Raw genomic sequence first — 25637 nt, 5'->3', positions numbered from 1 at the left:
TCTTTTTGACATTCAGCTGTAGTCCTGCTTTTGTGCTTTCCTCTTTAACTTTCATCAGCATTCGTTTCAAATCATTACTTGTTTCTGCATATCTTAATTGATGTTTCTCCCTCCAATTTTCACATCTCCTTCATCTTGGTCCAATCCCGCTTTCCATATGATATGTTCTGTGTACAGATTAAACAAATAGGGTGATAAAATATACCCCTGTCTCACACCCTTTTCTATTGGGAACCATTTGGTTTCTCCATATTCTATCCTTACAGTAGCCTCTTGTCCAGAGTATAGGTTGCGCATCAGGACAATGAGATGCTGTGGAACCCCTATTTCTTTTAAAGCATTCCATAGTTTTTCATGATGTACACAGTCAAAGGCTTTGCTGTAGTCTATAAAGTACAGGGTGATTTTCTTCTGAAATTCCTTGCTCTGTTCCATTATCCAATGTATGTTTGCGATATGATCTCTGGTGCTTCTTCCCTTTCTAAATCCAGCTTGGACGTCTGGCATTTCTCACTCCATATATGGTAAGAGCCTTTGTTGTAGAATCTTGAGCATTACAGGCATACTCCACTTTAACGTTCGCAATGGGACCGGACAGTATACTGTAAGCGAAAATAAATGTTAAGTGAAGCAATTGTGTTCACTTGTACTGCATGCAATCACCACTAGATGGCAGTGGCGTCATGCCAATAAAGTGTACGTTATTGTGAAGCGCGCGAACATTAAGCGGGGTATGTGAACGTATGGAGCATGTACGTTATAGCAAGGCAACGTTAAGTGAAGCGACGTTAAGCGGGGTATGCCTGTACTTTACTTGCATGGGATATTAAGGCAATAGTTCAATAATTACTGCATTCTCTGGGATCCCCTTTCTTTGGAATTGGGATATATATTGAATGCTTCCAGTCTGTGAGCCATTGTTTAGTTTTCCATATTTCTTGACAAATTTTTGTCAAAATTTGGACAGATTCAGTCTCTGTAGCTTGTAACAACTCTATTGGTATGCCATCTGTTCCTGGTGATTTGTTTCTTCCAAGTATTTTAAGAGCAGCTTTCACCTCACATTCTAAAATTTCTGGTTCTTCATCATACGGTTCCTCCGTGAATGAATCTGTCATCCTTACATCTCTTTTATAGAGTTCTTCACTGTATTTGCTTTCATCTTCCTTTTATTTCATCTTGGTCAGTCAGTGTGTTCCCCTGTTGATTGTTCAACGTCCCTACTCGTGGTTTAAATTTCCCTTTTCTCTAATCTTTTGGAATAGGGCTCTTGTTCTTCCCATTTTGTTGTCCTTTTCTATTTCTATACAATAACTATTGTGATAGTTTTCATTGTCCCTACGTACTAGTTGTTGTATAGTTGCATTTAGGATTCTGACTGTGTTTCTATCTCCTTTTGCTTTTGCTTTCCTTCTCTCTTTAACAATTTTAAGTGTTGTCAGTCATCCATTGAGGTCTTTCTCTCTTTTTAACTAGAGGTATTGTCTTTTTGCATTCTTCCCTGATAATGTCTCTGACTTCACTCCATAGTTCTTCTGGTTCTCTGTCAACTAAGTTTAAAGCTGCAAATCTGTTCCTTTTTTCATCTTTATATTCTTCTGAGATGTTATTTAAATTGTATTTTGGCATTATGATGGCTTTGTTCTTCTTCTTTAGCTTTACTCTCATTTTCGATATGAACAGTTCATGATCTGTACCGCAGTCTGCTCCTGGTCTTGTTTTTGCAGAACGTATGGAACTTCTCCATCTTCTGTTGCCAATTATATAATCAATTTGATTCCTATATTGCCCATTTGGTGATGTCCACATGTACAGTCATCTTTTTGGTTGCTCAAAAATGTGTTGCCAAGAAACAAATTATTGGCTTCGCAGAATTCATTGTCTTTCTCCTGCTTCATTTCTGTCTCCTAAGCCCCATTTCCCCACAATTCCTAGTTCTTCTCTGTTCCCTACTTTTGCATCCCAGTCCCCCATGATTATCATCATATCTTGTTTTGGTGTGTGATCAATTTCCTCCTGTACTTCTACGTAAAATCTCTCCATTCTTCTTCTGCATTTGACGTTGGAGCGTAGACTTGGATGATGGTTATGTTAATGGGTTTCCTGTTTAATCTCATTGATATCACTCGCTCATACCTTGTGTTGTAGCTCCTAATTGCTTTTGCTACATCACCTCACTAGTAAAGCAACCCCATTTCTTTTTTATTTTCTCATTTCCTGCATAAAATATTTTGCAGTTGCCTGACTGAGTGCCTTCTGACCTGAGGGTCTCATCTTCCAGCACTATCTCGTGTTGCATTTTGGATAGTCTGTTCATAGGTTTTTCGTGGTAAGAGGTATTCAGAGGTGGTTTACCATTGCCTTCCTCTGAGTTTGGATGCATCTTAGTCTGGTGTCTCAGCTTTGACCAATCCACCTGAGGTGCCCCTGCTAGGAGTCTAGCCTCTTGGTCTAGACTCCTGACAGCATTGCTCTCAAACCCCCTCACCACGTTAAGGTGTGCATCCTAAAGGGGGGATTTTTTTTAAAAAAATTGTAAATTGTTGCAGAAATCTGAAGAACTGAATTTAAGATTGGAAAATAAAAGAGACTGAGAGGACCAAAACTGACATATCCTTCTATCCCTAGAAGAAGGAAACTAGCTATGGAGGTAGTTGGGCTTTTGGGACAACAAGGAAGTTAGTTATGCTAAAGGAGATTGTAGGGAAGCTGAAAAAAATATTTTTTTCCATTTTCATCACTGTGGAAAATGTAGATCAGGTTCCTGTGCCTGAACTAACTTTCTCAGGGAAGAAGTCTGAGGAACTGAGGCAAATACTGTCGACAAGAGATTAAATTCTCTGCTTTATTCAAAAATTAAAAACGAACTCCTCACCAGGTCCAGATGGTATCCGTCCAAGATTTCTTAAAGAACTCAGATATGAAACTTGCTGACCTAACAAAAATATATAACTTTTCCCTTAGATCAGCCTCCATACCTGAGGCCTGGAAAGTGGCCAATCTAACACTTTAAAAAAATATATATATTTTTTAAAAGAGTGGAGTGGGTCTGGGAAATTATTGAAGAATCAACATTGTTTCTGCAAAGGCAAGTTTTTTATAAGTAATCTTTCAGAGTTCTTTGTCTATAGATCTCAGGGCGGGTTACAATAAAAAAGAAAATATAACAATCTATATTAAAATTGGTTAAAGCAATTAGTTCGCTACATTGTGTGGACCAGGCATATTTATCAATCAAGGACCTGGCAAAAATTACAAATTTTCAGTTGGTGAATAAAACTAAGCAGAGTTGGTGCTAACCAAATTTCTGAGGGGAGTATGTTCCACAACCAGGGTGTTATAGTGAGAAGGCTCACTGTTGGTTATTGCTGCTCAGGCTTCCCTCACTGATGACACTACCAGCAAAGCCTCCCCAGCAGATCTCAAGTTACAGGATAGTTGATATAGGAAAAGGCAGTCTCTCCGGAAATTGGAACCTTGAATTGAGCTCTGTACTTAATTGGCAGCCAGTGCAAATGCTTCAGGACCAATGTTATATGGTCCTTAGTCAAGAGGTCTAAAAGGACTCTCTCAGCTGCATTTTCCACAGTCACTAGCTGTGGCTTCTGTACCTTCTTTAAAGGTAGCCCCATATAGAGTGCATTGCAATAGTTCGGACTGGAAGTTATTAGAGCTTGAAGCATAGTGTCCAACCTATATGTGTCCAGAAATGGCTATAACTGGCGAACCAGCTATAGGTGGAAATAAGTCCTCCAGGCTATTGAAAAGATGTGTGCCTCCAGGAACAAGGTGGAATATAGGAGCAACTCCAGACTATGGACCTGATCTTCCGGGGGAGTGCAATCAGAACAGGTTTTGCACCTAATTCCTTGACATGGGAACCACAAGTCCACAGTATCTTTCTTGGTCCTCATTCAGCCCATTACTGCCTCCAGACACCAGTCTAGCACCAGCATGGCTTCACCTATGTATTGCCTAGGCTGTCATGGGCCCCAAGGAGAAGCTGTGGCAGGAATGGGAGGAAGAAGAGGGGGTACAGAACTTAGACAGGGATTGCCAGTTTTGCTGAAGGCAGTCAGGACAGTACAGGTGAAGATTGTCAGAACCCTCTGAGCCTACTAGTAGAATTGTTGAGAGCAGCCCAGAAGCCGTCTGTCCTGCCAGAGCTGTCTGAAGATAAAGATGCCATGGCATCCAGCCTAGATCTAGGTGAAAAAGTGGCCAGCAAGAGATGTCCTCAAGATCACAAAGAAAGGCCAGACAGCTTGACAAGATACTATCAGCTCCTTGAAACAGCTTGCGCTTAGCAAAAGGGGCTAGAAAGACCAACAGTTAATCCATAGAGTGCAGTCTCCACCCTTCCCTGATATATAAACGTAGCAATGCTTGTGATTCTGCATTGCGCCAATTAGTCTTTGCCACCTCCACCATGCCTAGTTTGCATCCTGAGAGAGAAGCCCAGTGTATTCCTGTATCCTGAAGCATTCCTAGAGTGTGATGTTGCATTCCTGTACTGATTTCTTGAATAAAGCTTCATACAGAAAAATCCAGTTTACTGAGTCTGCTTCTTGGTTAGGAGCCAGGACACAGGCCAAGCTGTAATGCCCAAGGGCAAGATTCTTTGCAGATTTGGATACAGTAACAATAGAGATGGAATGAAAAGTCACAGGTTTATTAACTTCTACGCAACATATAGAGATACAGAAAGCAAAGTAGTCAATCTTACATTCCTTCTGCTGTCAGGGAACCCTTCAGAATGGCAATGAACAGACCGCTGTAGGAGCTTTGGTATGCAGCACACTGTCCTAGGATCTTAGGTTTATGCTTAGTTCCACTATGGGATGGTTTTGCAGGGCTTTTTATATTCTTAGATGCTAATAAGCCATACCTCCTGTGTGGGTTGTTTTACTCGGAAGAAGTAGCTAAGATCTGTAGCTGACTAATAATTCTTCCCAATTCTAAACAGCAGGTGCAGAGCATGAGATAAGAGTTTGTCTCTGTGAAAAAGTCAAGTGGTCTACATCAAAGGGAGATACTCCCTAGTTGTTGACTTTATTCTCCCAACTCTCACACTGTTATAGTCATAACATGGCTGATAAGACACCTGCTGCCCAGCACAGTTTCTCACACTCAGTGTTGAACTTGCAGATCACAGTGTAGCACTGTGAACAGTGTAGCACTGTAAAGCTGTAGCACTGTAAAGCTGATTTAACTTCTTAAGGAAGGCATTCTACTTACTAGCTCTGGTTAGCAATGCAAGCATCACAGCCTGCTACATAGATAGCACACTTTGACTTCTACCCTGCAAATCTGTCACAATAGTACTTTGTTTTGACTGATTCTAGCACCACAACTTCTTGCATGTTGACTAAAGGTGGCCAAGAGACAAACAAGTTGGGGAGGGGAAGGAGGGAATGAATACCTACTAACCCTGATATCTCCAGTTTTAGAGGCAATATGCTTCTTAATACCAGTTGCTGGAAACCTGGGGGGGGGAGCTGATGTCCTCATGTCCTGTTTGTGGGCTTCCCATAGGCATCTGGTTGGCCCCTGTGAGAACAGGATGCTGGACTAGGTAGACCATTGGCCTGATCCAGCAGGGTTCTTTTTATGTTCTATGAGGGGAAAGGACCAGGGTGTGTGTGTTTAAGGAATCTAGAAAGAGATGAAATGTTAATTTTATTATTATTAATAATAATAAACCAAGAAGAGAAAGGAAGGGAATAAGACAGAAAAACTATTATAGGAGGAAGAACAGAATTTAACAGGACCAGAGAGAAGGGATGAAAACAAACTCACAGCTGGGACGGGGGAAGCACAAGTTGAGTGTGAATGGAGAATGGGAGGAAAATTAAAGGAGATGGGTAAAAATACCTTCAGAGGCATGGTGGGGGAGAAAAAAAGAAAAAACTTTCTTCACATATAACATGTGGAACAGCAAACACCAAATTCTGCCTAAAATGGACAGGCTGTCACAACACCTCCAGAGTAAATTCTGTACTTAGTTCAAGGAAATCTGAATTATGGAACTTCTTGACACAAAGAAAACACTGTGGCAAAGAATTTAGTAGTTTCCAAAGATGGTTTAGGTATCAATAGAAAATAATGTTGGTTGATTATGCCAAATCATCTGCCCTTGTTTTGTGATTGGCTTTGTCCCTACACCATTATTTTGTGACTGTTGGGCCTCAGTAATTTTCAACCATCCCAAGTGAGCTCTGTGGGTAGAAATTTTGGGAACTCCTGATTTAAGGCATAACTTCTCTATGAGGAGTGATCCTGAATATGCACTCTTGCTTAAGAAGACAGGATCTCATTTAGGTCCACTTATTTCAGCATTCTTTGCAAGAATCCCAGTAAGCACTAGGTGGTACATCAGAAATTGGCCAATATTTATTCTTCTCCCCACCCCAGATTAAATGGCTCCAAAGGATTTGGGCCACCAATGAGCAGGCTCTGGTTGGAGTCCCCACCAGTTTGTTTCCCAGAAGGGATCTATGGGAAGGCCTCTCTGCTTGATATTCAGGGGAAAATAGGCATAGAGGAAGAAAGATGTTCTGTCTGAATATTTTAACCAAACAAAGATATATAATGTAATCTGTAAATGTAATTGATAAGTAACATTTAGTTTCAAAATTTTATTGTATTGCTAGCATTGCTGCCTTCATGATGTCTTTATCAGAAAAAAATAATCAAGCCATTGTTGGAATTGTTAGCTTAATGTCCTTATTCTTTAATATAAATACATTCTTTGTAGTTGTAATCATTTTAAATCATGATAAAACATCACTTTTAACAAGATATAGCATTCTGTGCCATGCCACAAAACTTCCTATGTCAGATTATTTTGAAATGATTTTTTGTGAGTAAGGAAGTAATAATTTATATATGCATTTGTGCAGGTAATATATGCTTTGAACACAAAGAATGATGAACATGAAGCTGCTATTCAGGCACTCAAAGATGCTCATGAAGAAGAAATCCAACAAATTCTTACAGAAACCAGAGAAAAGATTCTGCAGTATAAGAGTAAAGTTTCTGAGGAAATGGATCTCAAAAGAAAAATCCAGGTTTTAGAAGAGTCATTGGAAGATCATAAAAAGATGAAGAGTCAAGCTTTAAATGAGTTTGAAGCATATAAGGACAGAGTTGAAGATATGCAACTTTGTGCAGAAGCTCAGCATGTCCAGCGTGTAGTAACTATGTCGCGGGAAGTAGAAGAAATTAGAAAGAAGTTTGAAGAGAGGTTACGGAGTTTTATACAATTACAAGTACAGTTGGAGAAGGATAAACGTTCAGCTCTTGAAGAACTGAGAGCTGCACATAGACTTGAAGTCCAAGAACTTATGAAGACCCATCAGAATCAGAATGCTACTTTAAGTAAAGGACAAGAAAAGTTAGAAGAAGGACACAGGCAGGATGTGGAAGAATTGAATGCCAAAGTTGAAGAGCTAAGAGTGGAAAGAAAAAAGCTAATTGAGGACTATGAAGGTAAACTCAGCAAAGCTCAATCTTTCTATGAGCATGAACTTGATACTATGAAAAGGTCTCAACTGTTTACGGCTGAAAGTCTGAAAACCTGCAAAGAGAAAGAAGTGGAACTAAGAAAGGAGTTTCAAAGCCAGGAATCTATTTTACGAAAAAATCTGGGGAAGCTTAAGACTGAATTGCAGATGGTACAAGATGAAGCAAGCAGTCTACGAGAAAAATGTCAGAAACTTCAAGTAGCACTAAACACAGCAGAAAACAATGTGCAGGTGAGATGAGAATTGTTACACTATTTGCTTAGAACAAAACTAATGTAAACTGTAAAAAGTAATGTTTAACCATTTGTATATGGATTGATTGTGAAGTTTCAAGTCTTTGTCACGACCACTTGTCTAACAGTTTAACATCTTTGTTATGTTCTTGATAAACGACTTCTTGCATGCTGGATCTCATAAAAGTTCAGATGACAAGCATTTCCAATACACAAAGTACTTACATCTAATGAAAAGCATTTTAATGCTTATATGTATATTTAGGGGATGGGATGTTTTGTTATCTGTGTTATGAAATGAATATGCAGTGAAATAGGTATCTGTGCGTGCATGATATACATGACATTTGGTCAACAGTTTTTACTTCTTTTTAAACAGAAGTTATTTCTTTGTGAGACAAACAAACAAACTGGTATAAGGTTTTGAAGGGGATCTTGATATCTCGTCCGAGTCAGATGGTGAATGTCAAACTCTGGTTCCTTTTGTCCCCGCTATATTGAAACTGTTATAGATAGAAGCTTGTGGAAAGACAGGTGTTAATCAAGAAACTACTTTGTTCATTTACTTAGACACAAGTCGAGTTGAAACAAATGACAAATGTGAAGCTAACTGATGGCACAATTGTATCCAAAACATAGAAATAATTTTGAATTACTTACTCTGTTTTATTAAGCAGCGATGGCCAACATCTTTCACATGGTGGGGCAGACCCTCCCTTACCATGCAACTTGAGAGCCAGACATCTTCAGAGGAAGGTTCATGCCCCCCATGCTGAAATTGGCAGGTACCCTCTCCATGTGAGAGGAGAGGACGTCCAAGACAAGCCTTTGCAGTGCCTTGTGGGATGTTATTCCCTTGGGCACCACTGCTTCCCAAGCAAGCTGTTTGAGAAGCAGTGCTGCCCAAGTCAAAAGCAGCATGCATAGAACATAGCAGCACATTAGCCTTCATAATAGCTCTAAATGTAGATGCCTGGTGGGATCCTCTCCATTTAGCACTGGGAGGGATGCAGTACTGCCATCTCCAAAGTAGTTCACAACTCTCCTGTGTGGGTTTTTTGGCATGGGCAACACCACTTCCACACTGAATTGCTTGGGAAGCTGCACAACCAAAAAGCCCCATGAGAGCCACCATTGTTGATCTGGCTGTACTCACAGCCCTCCCACTTTACATATAGAAATTCCCCTGATGCCTTTCTGTTATCTCTCAGTCATGTAGATGGGGGCAGACTGAACGAAATGCCAGGGTGAATTCTACCAAGGAACACCAGTTGGCCTCCCTTATACAAAAGATTAAAGAATTCTGTTTTCTACTTTGTAATATTGCTGGATTATGAGGACAGACATTCTTTTCTGCTACCATCCTATCCTTTCTGAATAATCAGTAGTTTTTCCAGCAGTCAAATTGACTCTGGAACTTCGATTCTTGATGGGCCTATTGCTGTGCTGGCTGCAGAAACATGTGGCCTCCCTCATCCCTACAATAGATTTCAGGAATGAAATATTTAATGAAAATATTTGTTCCAGTTTATATCTAAAACTATCACATAGCTTCTTCAGGTGAACCTGCAGTAGCTTTTCTTCTAACAGTGAAAGCAAATGGCAACTGAAGTAATTAGTGCTAAGTTAAAATTAGTGGCTTTGATCTAGAGACCCCTTTGGGCAAGCAGATGTCACTTATAGTCATGCAAGAAATTTGTCTACTACTTCTCAGCCCCACCCCAAAGCCACTAGCATCTCATTGCACATAATTCCAGAGGATCCCCTGCTCCAACAGAGTGGCTTTTAGAAAATCCACAGGGGGCTGCAATGGAAAAGGGAAGGCAGGAAAGCCCTGTTGATATTCTGGATCCAAGCCAATATCCTGTTCATACATAATGCTAAAAGATGGTTTAACACTATGTGTTCGAGCTGGAATGAACCTGAGCAAAGGCTTGGACTGGCATTCTGCTCCTTCTTTCCCTCTCGTCCAAGGTAAAGGGTTGTCACCCTTCCACTTGGTTGTCTGTGGTTTTAAACAGATGAGCACATATACTAGGCATGTATGCTGCCAAAGGTAGAAAACACTTTGCTTCAGGAAAAAAAGAGTGATGGTTCTGGGAGGATGATATTGGTATGGGAAGTATAACAAAGATAACTGGATTTGTTACACAGTTTAAATTATGTTGTATCTAAGAATGGGTTTGGGGACCTTGGTGAATTTTGCTGCCCATCACTAAAATTTACTAAAAACTCTTCTTTCCTCATCCCAAAATTTAAAATTGCATTCTAGTTTTCTTCATTTCTTTTGGGCTGCTTCACTAACTCCACTGAAATCCTACTTCTGTGACTTTGGCTGCAGTCCAGTACATGGGAGTAAGTCCCTTTGAACCCAGTGGTGCTTACTTCTGAGTAGACATGTAGTGGATTACAGCCTTAGCCATGAACTGTAACAGTTCTTGAGTATACTTTTCTAATTGGTTGTCAGTTGACTATCCTCAACCAATTGCCTTACGTGCATACTTTTGCTCCTCATGGGAAGAATATATATGTTTTAAAATCTAATTTGCTTTTTCCCTCCTAGAAGACCAAGGAGTGGTGAACTGTCATTCATCCTGCAAATTTGACAAAAATTGTTGTGCTAAATAATCATTAATATTTAGTACAATGACAATTTCAGTTTTCTGTCTCTGTGTATTTTAAGCACACCTGTTTTCTGTGAGTGTCATCTAACATAGCTTAAGGCTTAAAAAAGGAGAAAAAATGTATATTATGTATACATGATATTGATTTGCACTCTGCAGATAACTTAGTCATTCGTTTTTTCTTTTTGTTTGTAAGCTGCTTTTTAAATTGGCATGTTTTCTTTAATAAAGTTCATTTTTATAATAGGAAATTAATGTTCTAATTAAGCTTCATCTTTTTCTGTCATTTTAAACTAACTTTTCCTTGTCAGGGCAGAATGCCAACATGTCTGTACTGTTACTAGAACATTTATTCTAACTTGTCTGAATGGCCATGCAGTTTTAAAATGCATCACCTGAGGTGTGCTTGGTGAGTACATGGAGAAGGCCTTCTTGATGGTGGAAGCCTGTTTAGTCCCTCCTTTCCAAACTTCAGAAAGATTTCTTGCTATTGTCTGATACCCAAAGTAATTGTTTATCATGCTTGCTGTGTTAGTATATTGATTTTTATTTCCAGTTGATAATTGTTATTTTTTATTATTTTAGTCAAGGGGGGCATGGGACCAAAAAGTGGGTGGGTGGATAGATGGATGGATGGATGGATGGATGGACGGATGCACGCATGTGTGTGCACACACACACGCAAATCAAAGGTGAAAGAAAAGGATGACATTTGGCATGGTACTGTTTTCTGCATTGACTGGGTTGGATGTAGAGGTGCATGCAGGAGGTATCTTCAGGTTATGGAAGGGCTGTTTTATACCTTGCTGAAGAGTGCTGTGAAAGAAAAGTGAAATTAAACCATATTATGTTCTTCCATTTTTGCAAGAACATATGCATGAGCTTGCACAATCTTTTTCACAAGCAGAAGTATTTAAACTATCTGTTAGAGCACTGTGTGAAGGTTTTGCAGGACAGTACTGTTAGCTGTTTTTCCATCTGGTCATGATTCTTAGATCCAACTCATTCTGTGGAACGAATGCACTCACTATTCATTGGTTAATTTTCTGTAATACCACCACTACTATGAACAGTGTGCCATTCAACGGGCATATTTGTATTAGAATATCAGCAAACTTTTGCAATGAAAAAATAAGCATATAGAGATGGGTTTGTCAGGTTTGTATGCAAGAGGCTTACAGAGTTTGTGGAAATTGCAGGATGTTATGACTAAAGCATTGCAAAAATGTCCAGGCAAAAAAGTTAACTGTCTTTATTTTATAAATTGGGCAGTAATCATTCCACACTCAAATCGCATCTGTATTAGGACATTTCATTCATTCATGTCCAATTTTAGGATGTCCTTTTAATAATGTTTTCTCTTCACTTAGGCTCTTCAAAAACAGTTGGATGATGTCAAAGATGAGGAAATGTCATTGTTAAGCAAACACAAAGAGGTTGAAAGTGAGCTAGCAGCTGCTAGAGAACGCTTACAGCAGCAGGCCACAGACCTAGTACTAAAAGCCAGTATGTGTGTCTATGTTTTTATGTGCTTTGTAGGTAATCTACCTTAAGTATGTATTGAGAACATTAGTTTTTGTTTCAGTATTTTAATACAAAAAGTATGTTTTATACATTCCCTCCTCTCGTGGAAGGGTTCTGCTGTGCCCACATGATCTCATCATGGATGAAGGTGCTGATTTGGTGTGCATTACCAAGATCTGGGTGGGTGAGCTGGGAGGAGTTGATCTGACCCAGCTTGCCCACCTGGATACTCAGTGCAACCCCAGCATAGACTGCAGGGGCGAAGGAGAGGAATTGCTGTGGTCTACAGAACTTCCATCTCTGTCATCAAGAAACCACTCTGTCTTGCAGCTGGCTGTGAGGGCCTGCAGCTGATGTCGGGCCAAGAAGACAGTAAACTAGAGTTGCTGCTGGTGTACCATCCATCCTGCTGCCCGAGACCTTTTCCATAGGAGGTGGGCCATCACTGCGGGTTATAGTTCCACCTATCGTGCGAAGGCAAGAATGTTTTTGAAGTCAAGACTAGGGGCGTCAGGCCCCTCCCACTCTCCAGTTCATTCTTGCCTTCGTATGAACAAGATTGATATTCTATAGCGTAGCTTAGCTAAGTCTCTGTGTGTTTTGTTCTTGTATTTGTCTGACAGGGTGTGGAGGTATTGTTATTTGTGTGTTTACCAACCGTTTTCCCTTCCCTCTGTCTTGTTTCTAACGTTGTTTGCCATTCCCGGGGAACTTCCTTGGGGGGGTTCTCCCTGACCCGGGCCGTTTATTTTCCCAGTTTTTTGTCCTACGGCCCTCGGAGAGACCGCGGCTGCGGTTCTCTCCATTCCCAGCGGGAGCTTGCGGCTGCAGCTCCCGGCGCTACCCGCCGATTGCTTCAAACCTTTTTGTGGCTTCCTTCTCTAACGTTCCTGGCCGTTTTGAGTCAATTCCTTCCCGGGGTTTGCCGAGGCTTCTATCCTCACGGCGGCAGCTTCGGTGACATATCCCCTCGAGAGCCAGCTACTGCGGCTCTCTTTCTTGCGGCTTTGTCCGTTGGTTTTTTCTTGAGGCTCGCTGCCTTGCTTTCCACGCTGCGACACTTGGGCAGACGGCGGCTGCGGCGGCTCCCTACTGCCCTCTAGCGGCTGCGATTTCTCCCTAGCTGCTTCCTACCTATTTTCTGTGCTGCAGCTTTTTTCTTGAGGCTCTCTGCCTTGCGTTCCACGCCGCGACAGTTGGGCAGACGGCGACTGCGGCTGCTACCTACTGCTGTCTAGTGGCTGTGATTTCTCCCTAGCTGCTCCCTGCCTATTTGCTGTGCCGCGATCTCGCTAATCGGCCCCGCGGCTGCAGATCGAGTGGTGTGCCTCAGTCCGCCATTGTCCCTTCTTTATTGCCCGCCATTTTCATTTGTATTTTCCTGCGCCTGCCTCGGGCGCCATTTTATTTGTCCCCTTTTCCTCTCATGTACTAACTAATAGCAGGCTGCCAGAGCTACTGTATGTGTGGGACAGTTAGGATCCTGCAGATATACAAGGCTTCTTTTCCACTCGACTATTGCTCCTGCTTTTCAAGTTTGGGACTGTGATCTACGCCATATGCACTGCGCTTCTGTGGCTGCCTCTTCAGGCTGTGGCTGTGATCTAAACTGCTTTTGAACTATACCTTGCTGTGGCTGTGTGCTGAGACTATTCATACTGCGCACAAGTTGAACTGTACACTCTAACCCATCTGTGGCCGTGCCTCTTCAGGCTGTGGCTGTGATCTAAACTGCTTTTGAACTATACCTTGCTGTGGCTGTGTGCTGAGACTATTCATACTGCGCACAAGTTGAACTGTACACTCTAACCCATCTGTGGCCGTGCGCTCAGACTGTGATAACTTGCATAAGCCTAAACTAGTCTGCATTATATTGACACTGACAACATAGTGCATTCTGCCCCCTCTGTGGCCGTGCATCAAGCCTGAAGTATATCCTGTACATTCTGCCCCCTCTGTGGCAGTGTACCAAGCCTGAAACCCTGAAATCCAGCCTGCATTATACTGACGCTGATACCATAGTGCATTCTGCCCCCTCTGTGGCCGTGCACTCAGCCATCTGCCAGTGCATTCTACCCCCCCCCCTGTGGTCGTGTACTGAGCCTGTTCGGGTCTCTACATTCTGCCCCCTCCGTGGCCGTGTACTGCACCCATAGTGATTATAAGATGGCGGAACAGCCAGACATGTCTCAGACAGCCAAGCCACAACCATCCAAGGCAACTAAGACTAAGCATACCAAAGTACTGGCTAAAACTAAACACCTTTCCAGCCACAACAAAACCAAGCGACCACGCTATGCTTCTGTCTCGACACCCACCACAGCAGCTCAGGAACAGTTGACGGATATCTTTCATTCCCCCACTGCTTCCTCAGATGAGGAGGGCTTTCCTGGCTTCCCTACTCAGCCAACACGTAACCAGCCTCCTCCCACATTACCACCCAGAGCTGGTCCTACGTCACAGCCCGCTGAGCCACCTACTCAGCCACAACCATCTGCTTCAATGGGGCTACAGCTGTCTCACGAGTTTCTTTCACAACTTCAGGGCATGCTGTCTTTTTTTACACAGATGCAGTCACCACAGGTCTCTGCCATATCTCAACACACCATGGACCAATATGTAGGCCATGAGACAAATCCTTCCTGCTCCCCAAATCCCTTTGATGTAGCAGAGGCAGATGTTGTGATGACACTTCATATGGGGAGGAGTCACCCTTCGCTGAACATGCTGATGGAGATGAATGGAGTGACTCTTCAGAACATGAGGAGGATACATCGTATCGCTTGTTTAATGGATCAGATTATCAACCTCTAGCTCGCAGGGTAGTTAACACTCTTGGTCTCCAAGCTGCGCCCTCCTCTGCTGCCGCTCCAACTATTAAAGGAGCCAGGGTCCTCAAATCCCCTGCACCCACTGAGCATTACATCCCGGTGCCGGATCCCATCGCTAAACTGGCTGCCGATGAATGGTCTCATCCACTCCAAACTCGCCGCTTCAAGAACCTGGCTGACAAACTTTACTCTCTAGCCCCTGACTTTACCACCAAGCTGGCCGTTCCTGGCATAGACGAGCCAATCGCCAACCTAGTTTTGCGATCTCTTTTGCCTACAGAAGGAGAATCTCAACTCAAGGACGCTACTGAGCGAAAATTGGACTTCGCTCTACGCAAAAATCACGAGGCCACTGCCTTCTCCATGCGGGCCTCCGCATCAGCGTCCGTCTTCTCCAGGGCAGCAATGATGTGGCTGGATGATCTTCTAGAGGACCCTAACCCTGATCCTGCTTCTCTTAGAAGGTCACTCATAAAATTGCGCAAGTCAGCGGCGTTCGTAGCGGATGCCACTCTGGATGCCACTCAACTGGGGGCACGAGCCATGATGGCTCAGATAGTCGCTTGATGGACCCTCTGGCTTCGCCATTGGCAGGCTGATCCTACGTCCAGAGTGAATCTCTCTAGGGCACCTTACGCCGGATCTTTGCTCTTCGGCGAGGAAGCTCTAAAGGCAGTGCTGGTCAATCCCAAAGACGCTCACAAACCGGTCTTGGCCACTGTCAAGAACATCGACCATAGGCCTCTCAGGCAATTTCCCCCTTTCCGCACTAACCAGCCCTTTCGAAGACAGCGGCCAGGAGGACGAGGCCGCAACTTCAGATCCTATGATTCCAGTACTTTCAGGGGAACCTGGAACCGTCGTTTCCACGGCAGAGGTCAGTACCAAGGGCGCAGAGGTACCTCATCGTCCTCATATAGGGGAGGGTCTCGCCAACGCAAACAGTACTAGCGCACTACCTGTGGGTGGCAGACTGCTTATGTTTGGAGACCAGTGGCTGCATCTGACTAAGATCGCCTGGATCAGGGACATTTTCTCCTTTGGCTATGCAATAGAGTTTTGGGCGACCCCACCAGACAAATTCCATCTATCCCCTTGTCCCAGGGCACAGGCCAGGCACAGCATCATGCAGACAGCTATACAACAGCTCTTGGACATAGCGGCGATAGAGCCAGTCCCCACAACTGAGAGGTCGGAAGGGGTGTACTCCCTCCTATTTGCTGTGCCAAAATGAGATTTATCATGGAGGGCGGTATTGGACCTCAAGTTTGTCAACCGTTTTGTAACATATCGCAGGTTCAAAATGGAATCACTCCACTCCATTACGGAGAGTCTGCATGAAGGAGACTTCCTGGCTTCTATTGACCTTAAGGAAGCGTATCTCCATGTGCCCATTTGCATAGCCCACAGAAAGTTTCTTCGGTTTGCTTTTGGCCACCAGCACTTTCAATATAGAGCGATGCCATTCGGCCTCTCCTCTGCTCCAAGAGTGTTTACCAAAGTGCTACTCACCCTAGTGGCTTATCTCCGGACCCAAGGGGTTCATCTCTACCCATATTTGGATGATCTGCTAATACGGGCCAAATCTGAGGAGCTGGCTCATCATCATTTAACGATCACCCTCAATGTTTTGCAGGCCCACGGCTGGCTTGTCAACTTCAACAAAAGCCATCTCCAACCAACCCAACGCCTACTACATCTAGGGGCAATGTTGGACACCCTGCAGGCAATGGTCTTCTTGGCTCCAGATCGCATCGCTGCCATCACAAGCATTGCAAGGTCCCTGATACAACAAACATCCGCAGACGTCATGCTTCTCGCCAGAGCGCTCGGGATGTTCATCTCTACAATCCACATTGTGCCATGGGCTCGAGCCCACACTCGGCCCCTTCAGTGGACTCTGTTGCCCTTTCAAAAGGACATTGCCAGCTCCAACCATCGCAAAGTTCGTTTGAGCCCCGCACTGCGCCTCTCCTTCCGCTGGTGGACCAAGGTTCAACACCTCTCCAGGGGCATGTCGTTCAGAGAACCCCGCAGAACCGTTGTAACCACAGATGCCAGCCTCATCAGTTGGGGAGCCCACTGCAACTCCCAGTACGTTCAGGGGGTTTGGTCCACCACAGAGCAAACTCAAAGCATCAACTGGCTGGAGCTAAAGGCTGTCCACTTAGCTCTACGTCATTTTCAGTCTCTGTTCCCTTTGGACCATGTGCTCATCCGAACAGACAACACGTGTGTAAAATCACATTTGAACAGACAGGGGGGCACTAGGTCTCGTCCTCTGCAGGACTTAGCCAACCTCATCTTTGTCTGGGCAGAACAACATCTACAATCCCTGAAAGCAGAACATCTCAGAGGGATTTGGAATGTGACAGCAGACTGGCTCAGCAGACAACAAGTCTTTCCGGGAGAATGGAAACTTCATCCAGACATTTTCCATCGTCTCCAGTGTCGCTTCGGCGCCCTCTCAGTCGACCTGTTTGCTTCCAGTCGCAATTGCCAGCTTCCCAGGTACTTTGCCCGATACCTAGATTCAACAGTGGAAGCAGTGGATGCTCTGACAACACCATGGCCAGACGGTCTCTTGTACGCCTTTCCTCCCATACCATTGTTAGCCAAAACCTTGAGGAAGGCGCAAACCGAGAGGGCACAGCTGGTTCTGATAGCACCATTTTGGCCACACCGACCGTGGTTCTCAGATCTTCTGGCAATGTCAATGGTGGATCCTTGGACACTTCCAGTCAGGCCAGACCGCCTATCCCAGGGTCCAGTACTGCACCAGGACCCTACTTGGCTCAGTCTAACAGCGTGGCGTTTGAACGGGGACATTTGAGGTCAGCTGGCCTGTCTGACGCTGTGATTGATATTATTTTGGCCTCGAGAAGACCATCTACCACTCGTATTTATCAACATACCTGGGTGGCTTTCTCCAAGTGGTGTCAGTCGCACCACCATGATCCATCCCAGGCCACTGTGCATCAGGTGCTGCAATTTCTCCATAGTGGCTTTATGATGGGACTTCAACCCAACACTCTACGTCGACATGCGTCCACTCTGTCGTCCATTCTCTCAGTGTCCTCTCCTGGAGATCATATTTCCTCACATCCGTTCATCAAACGTTTTTTGAGGGGAGTCGCCCTACGCTCTCCGGCTGTTGTCCATCGGTTCCCCTCATGGAGTTTGCCGAAAGTTCTGCAGGCTTTGCAACGCCCTCCGTTTGAACCCATCAGGACTGTGCCCCTACGTATACTGTCCTTCAAGGTCTTGTTTCTGATCGCAATCACATCTGCCAGACGCGTTTCGGAGTTGGGCGCATTGTCTTCTGCTCGACACCTCTGCGTCTTCCATAAGGACTCTGTTGTGCTGAAGACTGATCCTTCCTTTCGTCCCAAGGTCGATTCAGTTTTTCATTGCAACCAGGACATTGTTTTGCCTTCCTTTTGCCCGAATCCTACCCATCCTCTCGAGAAGTCTTGGCATTCGTTAGATGTCCGGAGGGCTCTCAAAACCTACCTGTCTAGGACCCAAGAGATTTGACAAACGGAGTCTCTGTTTGTATCCTTTCATCCAAGGTCTATGGGGCATAAAGTATCCAATTCTACCTTATCCCGTTGGTTAAGGGCATGCATTACTTTAGCATATGAGTCCCTGAAGCTGTCAGTTCCAGCTAGTATAACGGCTCATTCTACCAGGTCAGCTGCCACTTCGGCTGCTTTTGCCACTAATGCTCCTGTTGCCGATATTTGTAGGGCTGCAGTCTGGTCTACCCCACACTCGTTTATAAGGCATTATAAAATTGATCGTTATGCCTCTGCTGACGCATCTTTCGGCAGACGAGTGTTGCAACAGGTTCTTAATGAGGATTAACACGTGGGTGGTCCCTCCCTGTATGGGCTGCTTTGGTACATCCCGCAGTGATGGCCCACCTCCTATGGAAAATGTACCATTGGTCTCACCTGAAAGGTGATTTTCATAGGAGTGGGCCATCACGGCCCTCCCAGTTGGAGGATGACTAGATATTTTCTAATGGGTTACATATTTTTTAATCGGTTACATATTATTGTTACGCTATTATATTTAAATGTAAGAGTGAAGTCAAGACTTTAGTTCTGTTATATTGTTATGTTAGAATCATGTTATTATGCATGTGACTATTGTGTTATTTTCCTGGCGGGCCTGTTGGCCTTGATCTTGTATTTTTAGATATTTCTTTTCAGACTCGCCACGAATGAACTGGAGAGTGGGAGGGGCCTGACGCCCCTAGTCTTGACTTCAAAAACATTCTTGCTTTCGCACGATAGGTGGAACTATAACCCGCAGTGATGGCCCACTCCTATGAAAATCACCTTTCAGGTGAGACCAATGGTACATTCTCTGACGAAACTGGCAGAGGCCATCTCGGCTATGGTATTGGAGGAGCCCAGAACAATAGTCCTGAGTAATTTCAATGTCTATGCTTAGACTGCCTCTGATGTTCCTGCTCGGGACTTCATGGCCTCCATGATGACCATGGGGCTGTCTCAAGTTGTCACTGGCCTAACGCATAGGGTAGGGCACACCCTCGCTTGTTTTTTGCTCCAGGTGGAGGAAGGGGTGGTCTGGAGATAGGGGGGTGGATGTCACCCCATTTCATCAGCAGACCACTTCCTGGTGAAGTTTAGACGTACAGCTCCAATCCTCCCCTGTAGGGGTGGTGGACAGATTAAGATGGTCCACCCCTGGAGACTAATGGAATCCATAGGATTCCTGAATGCTGTGGAGGAATTCCCAGTAGATAGAGCAGGTGACCCTTTTGAAGCCCTTGTCATGCTGTGGAACAGTGAGGTGCATCGGGCTCTTGACATGGTTGCCCCTCAGTGCCGTTTCTGGCATTGTGGAGCCTGGTTTGCCCCTTGGTACACCAGTGAGCTAAGGGCAATGAAACAGGCTGGATGACAGCTAGAGCGCAAGTGGTGAAAGACATGCTGTGAGGCTAATTGGGCACAAGTAAAACAGTGCCTACTGTGTGGTGGTGAGGGCGGTGAAGAAGGCCCACTTCTCTGCCACCATTGCATCCTCAGGTAGCCATCAAGTGAGACAGGGGGAATGTGACCCTGTTATTCTTCCTTGATCTCTCTGAGGCTTTTGATGCTATTGACCATGGTATCCTACTTTGTGAGATGGGTATCGGAGGCACTGTTTTACAGTGGTTCCTGAGTTCCCGAGTTAGGATAATTGGTCAGCTGCCTGCTTTAGATGGGGTCATACTCCCTCTGTCAATGAATTCCACTTGTCAAGGAACATTTGGGAGCACACTTTAAGCTTCCAATTGTTCCTTGCAGCCTTTGCATGCCCAGTACCTGACATCACGTAGGACATCAGGTGTGGAACAGGTGAGGATGGTATGGGGGAGATGGCCTTACAGACCTAATTTGGCCTGCGGGTCAGAGGTTCCCCACCCTGCAGTGTTAGATTTTTAGTTTCCCAGCATACATATGAAATTTATTGTAGAAGGCTAATTGTGAAATGTAAAATGCATATTGAAAGAAACAAAACACTATCTGAAGTAATTCTCTTGTATTGTCTATTAAATAACTTTTTAAAAACTTTTCCAGGAGTAGTTGTGTTAGCCCCCTGAAGCAAAAACAGCAATTTGTGGCACTTTTAAGACTAACACATTTATTGCAGCATAAGTCTTCATGGATTGCCTTGTTGATTTTTTTTTAACTGTTTGAGGACTGGTCCACACATTAGACCCGTTTCTTTCTGCTCAGCACAGAAATGCAGCTGGCTGGGGGTACACAGTTGAGTGAAAAGATGTGGCTGGGGAGGGGAAGTTACAGGCAGGATGGGACAGCACCATGGGCCGGATCCAGCCCAGATGCTGGCAATTCCCCGCTGTAGATACTGATTTTTCCTTACCCCTGCTCGAAAATATATTTCAGAAATTGTATTCAGTAGTGTAATTTAGGGCATACTCCATCCCCTTCTATGAGCCCTGCACTGCTGTTTGTGCTCTTATTGAGAGTAACTTGTTCCCAACCCTGAAAAGAGTAGGGGATATATGTATGTGAGACATAGAAGAACCCTATAAACATGATAACTGCTGGGCATATTGCAGTTTACCCAGTACAACATGCACCAGGGCTCGAAGAGTTGAGGAGTGGAAGAGTTCAGTGGACTCCCTAGGAGAATTTCCTCATTTGTTAGCAAAAAAAGATGTGTCTGTAAGAGGAGATTGATTGTGACCTTAGTTTAATTACCTCATAAATATTGGAGAGAATCTTATAAACACTGTTAATTATTAGTGCCCCATCCCAAATTAGGTTTGTTTTTCTAGAAAACTCCATTCCTGGTTTGTGTTAGGATTATAGAGGCTCTGCATTGTAGCATTACACTAGTGTAATCCCATATAGAGAAGAATGATTTCTGTTTTCTTGATGAAAGCAAATTGCTTAGGTTTTTGAAATTAAAGTTCTCTGCTATTAAGTTATGGAGATAGCTGAGGACCAAAATGATTTAATTATAAAAGTTCTATGGCAGAATCACTCTCCAAAAGACAATGAGGTTTCAGTTGTGGCACAAAATGTTTATTTGAACATCACATATAATGGGGTGGGGTTTTGTGTACAATCAGTGTGGCATTTAATAATTACAGTTTTTAATAGAATCAGTATGTCTAGCAGTGCATGTTTTCTTGAAAGTAAGTCCTATTGCATTCAATTAAGCTTACATAGGAGTAAATGTATATAGGACTGCAGTCTAAATAAGACTTAAACAATATGGCTACATTTGGGCAATCCAATTAGTTTAATAATCCTATATATAAACAAGCCCTGCATCCACATGTGCAGCCCCTTCCCTCCTTCCTTCTTGGCATGCGACAATTAATCCTGGAAGTCTTCAGTGAACCATAGTTTCCTGTTAACATCCAAAATGGGATCCTATGATTATCAGCTTCAGAACAAGCCATGAACTTCAGCCAAATTCAAACCATGGTTTTAAGATCCTGGCTTGTTGTGAACCCGGTAACCATAGTTTCCCGGATCAGATGCAATGGGAAGCTACACCTATATTTCCTGGATTATCACATCTCAGTAAGAAGGAAGGAGGGAAGTAGCAATGCAAGAATAGCGTGTATGGGCAAAAGGCTCGTGTTTCTTAAGTCAAGATGTGATCATACAAACACAGCTTATATGCAATGGCATTCTAACACAAGAGTGGCTGGATATATTGAAGATTATAAATTAATGTTTTGGTTTGTTACAGGTCATATTGGAATGCTTCAAGCTACTCAAATGACCCAGGAAGTTACAATAAGAGATTTGGAATCAGAAAAATCTACATTAAAGGAGAAGCTGTCTCAACTAGAAGAGGAAAGAAATTTATTACAAAACAAAACACAAAGCCAGGATGAAAGACAAAGGCAGCAAATTCTTACACTGGAGAAGGTAACAGAAGTAGCACTTTTCCAAAAAGAACAATGTCCTATACAGCAGTCCTAAAGTGTACAGTGGGAGGAGGAAACTCTGTAGTGGAGAAACCACTTCTTACACCTTAAGGGGTTTTCCACTCTCTTCAGCGCTGGTTACGCCTCATCTTGAGTACTGTGTCCAATTCTGGACACCACACTTTGAGAAGGATGCAGACAATCTGGAACACGTTCAGAGGTGGGCAACATGGATGATCGGGGGACTGGAAACAAGGCCCCATGAGGAGAGAGTGAAATTACTGGGTATGTTTAGCCTTGAGAAGAAAAGACTGAGGGGAGATATGATAGCACTCTTCAGTGTGAAGGATTGTCACACAGAGGAGGGCCAGGATCTCTTTTCAATCCTCCCAGAGTGCAGGACATGGAATAATGGGCTCAAGTTACAGGAAGCCAGATTTAGACTGAACATCAAGAAAAACATCCTAACTGTTAGAGTGGTATGACAGTTGAACCAATTACCTAGGGAGGTGGTGGGCTCTCCAGCAATAGAGGCTGGACAGCCACCTGTTCGGTATGCTTTAAGTTGGATTCCTGCATTGAGCAGGGCTTGGACTGGATGGCCCCTTCCAAGTCTACTATTCTATGATTCTCGAGCACTTTCCCTTCCTGTGATTTCCAGCAACTGGTATTTGGAAGCATACCGTCTCTTATCTATGGAGGCAGAGCATCATTGAGTTTTGATTCTTACGCATAATGTATCTACAGAAATATATATATATGGGACCCCCTTGAGGATGCACACCTTAATGTGGTGAGGGGGTTTGAGAGTGTTGAAGAAGCTGAGAGCAATGCCATCAGGAATCTAGACCAAGAGGCTAGACTCCTAGCAGGGGCACCTAAGGCGGAATGGTCAAAGCTGAGACACCAGACTAAGATGCATCCAAACTCAGAGGAAGGCAATGGTAAACCACCTCTGAATACCTCTTACCATGAAAACACTATGATCAGAGTATCCAAAATGCAGCACGAGATAGTGCTGGAAGATGAGATCCCCAGGTCAGAAGGCACTCACTGAGCTACTGGGGAAGAACAAAGGACAAGTACAAGTAGTGCTGTGACTAATTACACAGCTGCGTCAAAGCTTAAAGGAAGCCCAGAGGCTGATGCGCACAGATGCAAAAGGAGAGTCCGAAGTTGTACAACGCATACAATAGGAACATGGAATGTGAGAAGCATGAACCAGGGAAAGTTAGAAATCGTCAAGCAAGAAATGGAATATATCAACATTACAATACTTGGAGTGAATTAAAATGGAGAGGAATGGGACATTTTCAATCAGGCAACTACAGAACACATTTTTTGAGCAACCGTACATGTGGACATCACAAAACGGTCAATATAGGAATCAAATTAATTATATAATTAATTAAATTAATTATATACAACAGAATTAATCAAATTAATTATATACAACAGAAGATGGAGAAGTTCCATACTTTCTGCGAAAATAAGACCAGGAGCAGATTGCGGTACAGATCATGAACTGGTCATATCGAAAATCAGAGTAAAGCTAAAGAAGAAGAACAAAGCCATCATAATGCCAACATACAATTTAAATAACATACCAGAAGAATATAAAGATCAAATAAGGAACAGATTTGTGGCTTTAAACTTAGTTGACAGAGAACCAGAAGAATTATAGAGTGAAGTCAGAGACATTATCAGGGAAGAATGCAAAAAGACAATACCTCTAGTTAAACAGAAAGACCTCAGTGGATGACTGAAGAAACTCTTAAAATGGTTAAAGAGAGAAGGAAAGCAAGAGGAGATAGAAATATAGTTAGAACCCTAAATGCAACAATACAGTGACTAATACGTAGGGACAAAGAGAACGATTACAATAGTTATTGTATAGAAATAGAAGAGGACAACAAAATGGGAAGAACAAGAGCCCTATTCCAAAAGATTAGAGAAATGAAAGGGAAATTTAAACCAAGAGTAGGGATGTTAAATAATCAACAGGGGAACACACTGACTGACCGAGATGAAATAAAAGGAAGATGGAATCAATACACTGAAGAACTCTATAAAAGAGATGCCAGGATGACAGATTCATTCATGGAGGAACCGTATGATGAAAAACCAGAAATTTTAGAATGTGAGGTAAACACTGCTCTTAAAATACTTGGAAGAAACAAATCACCAGGAACAGATGGCATACCAATAGAGTTGTTACAAGCTCCAGAGACTGAATCTGTCCAAATTTTGACAAGAATTTGTCAAGAAATATGGAAAACTAAACAATGGCCCACAGACTGGAAGCGTTCAATATATATCCCAATTCCAAAGAAAGGGGATCCCAGAGAATGCAGTAATTATTGAACTATTGCCTTAATATCCCATGCAAGTAAAGTAATGCTCAAGATTCTAGAACAAAGGCTTTTACCATAGATGGAGCGAGAAATGCCAGACGTCCAAGCTGGATTTAGAAAGGGAAGAGGTACCAGAGATCATATCGCAAACATACGTTGGATTATGGAACAGAGCAAGAAATTTCAGAAGAAAATCACCCTGTGCTTTATAGATTACAGCAAAGCCTTTGACTGTGTAGATCATGAAAAACTATGGAATGCTTTAAAAGAAATGGGGGTTCCACAGCATCTGATTGTCCTGATGTGCAACCTATACTGTGGACGAGAGGCTACTGTAAGGACAGAATATGAAGAAACCAATTGGTTCTCCATTGGAAAGGGTGTGAGACGAGTGCATTTTATCATCCTGTTTGTTTAATCTGTACACAGAACATATCATACGGAAAGTGGGATTGGACCATGATGAAAGAGGTGTGAAAATTGGAGGGAGAAATATCAATAATTTAAGATATGCAGACGATACCATACTCTTAGCAGAAACAAGTAATGATTTAAAATGAATGCTGATGAAAGTTAAAGAGGAAAGCACAAAAGCAGGACTACAGCTGAACATCACGAAGACTAAAGTAATGACAACAGAAGATTCATGTAACTTTACAGTTGACAATGAGGACATTGAACTTGTCAAGGATTATCAATACCCGAGCACAGTCATTAACCAAAATGGAGACAATATTCAAGAAATCAGAAGAAGGCTAGGACTGGGGAGGGCAGCTATGAGAGAACTAGAAAAGGTCCTCAAATGCAAAGATGTATCACTGAACACCAAAGTCAGGATCATTCAGACCATGGTATTCCCAATCTCTATGTATGGATGTGAACGTTGGACAGTGAAAAAAGCAGATAAGAGAAAAATCAACTCATTTGAAATGTGATGTTGGAGGAGAGCTTTGCACATACCATCGACTGAGTAAAAGATAAATAATTGGGTGTTAGAACAAATTAAACCAGAACTGTCACTAGAAGCTAAAATGATGAAACTGAGGTTATCCTACTTTGGACACATCATGAGAAGACATGATTCACTAGAAAAGACCATAATGCTGGGGAAAACGG

General features: G+C 43.2%; 1 protein-coding gene across 4 annotated transcripts in view; it reads left to right on the top strand.

Moving 5' to 3' along the window:
- Positions 1-25637, top strand: part of FAM184A (family with sequence similarity 184 member A) — a 140700-nt gene that overhangs the window by 31186 nt on the left and 83877 nt on the right. For all 4 annotated transcript variants that reach the window (XR_009762232.1, XM_061623716.1, XM_061623715.1 and 1 more), the window contains exons 2-4: positions 6903-7757; positions 11754-11889; positions 21987-22168. Coding sequence is in view for 3 of the 4 variants with exons in the window: in XM_061623716.1 (XP_061479700.1) it covers positions 6903-7757; positions 11754-11889; positions 21987-22168 (1173 nt within the window). In the remaining variant the exon portion in view is untranslated. The remainder of the gene's footprint in view (positions 1-6902; positions 7758-11753; positions 11890-21986; positions 22169-25637) is intronic.

This window comes from Rhineura floridana, chromosome 4 (assembly GCF_030035675.1).
Source record: "Rhineura floridana isolate rRhiFlo1 chromosome 4, rRhiFlo1.hap2, whole genome shotgun sequence".
NCBI classification, from domain to species: domain Eukaryota; kingdom Metazoa; phylum Chordata; class Lepidosauria; order Squamata; family Rhineuridae; genus Rhineura; species Rhineura floridana.
The sequence above is the reverse complement of the archived record's forward strand: the minus strand, read 5'-3'. Positions and strand labels throughout refer to the sequence as shown.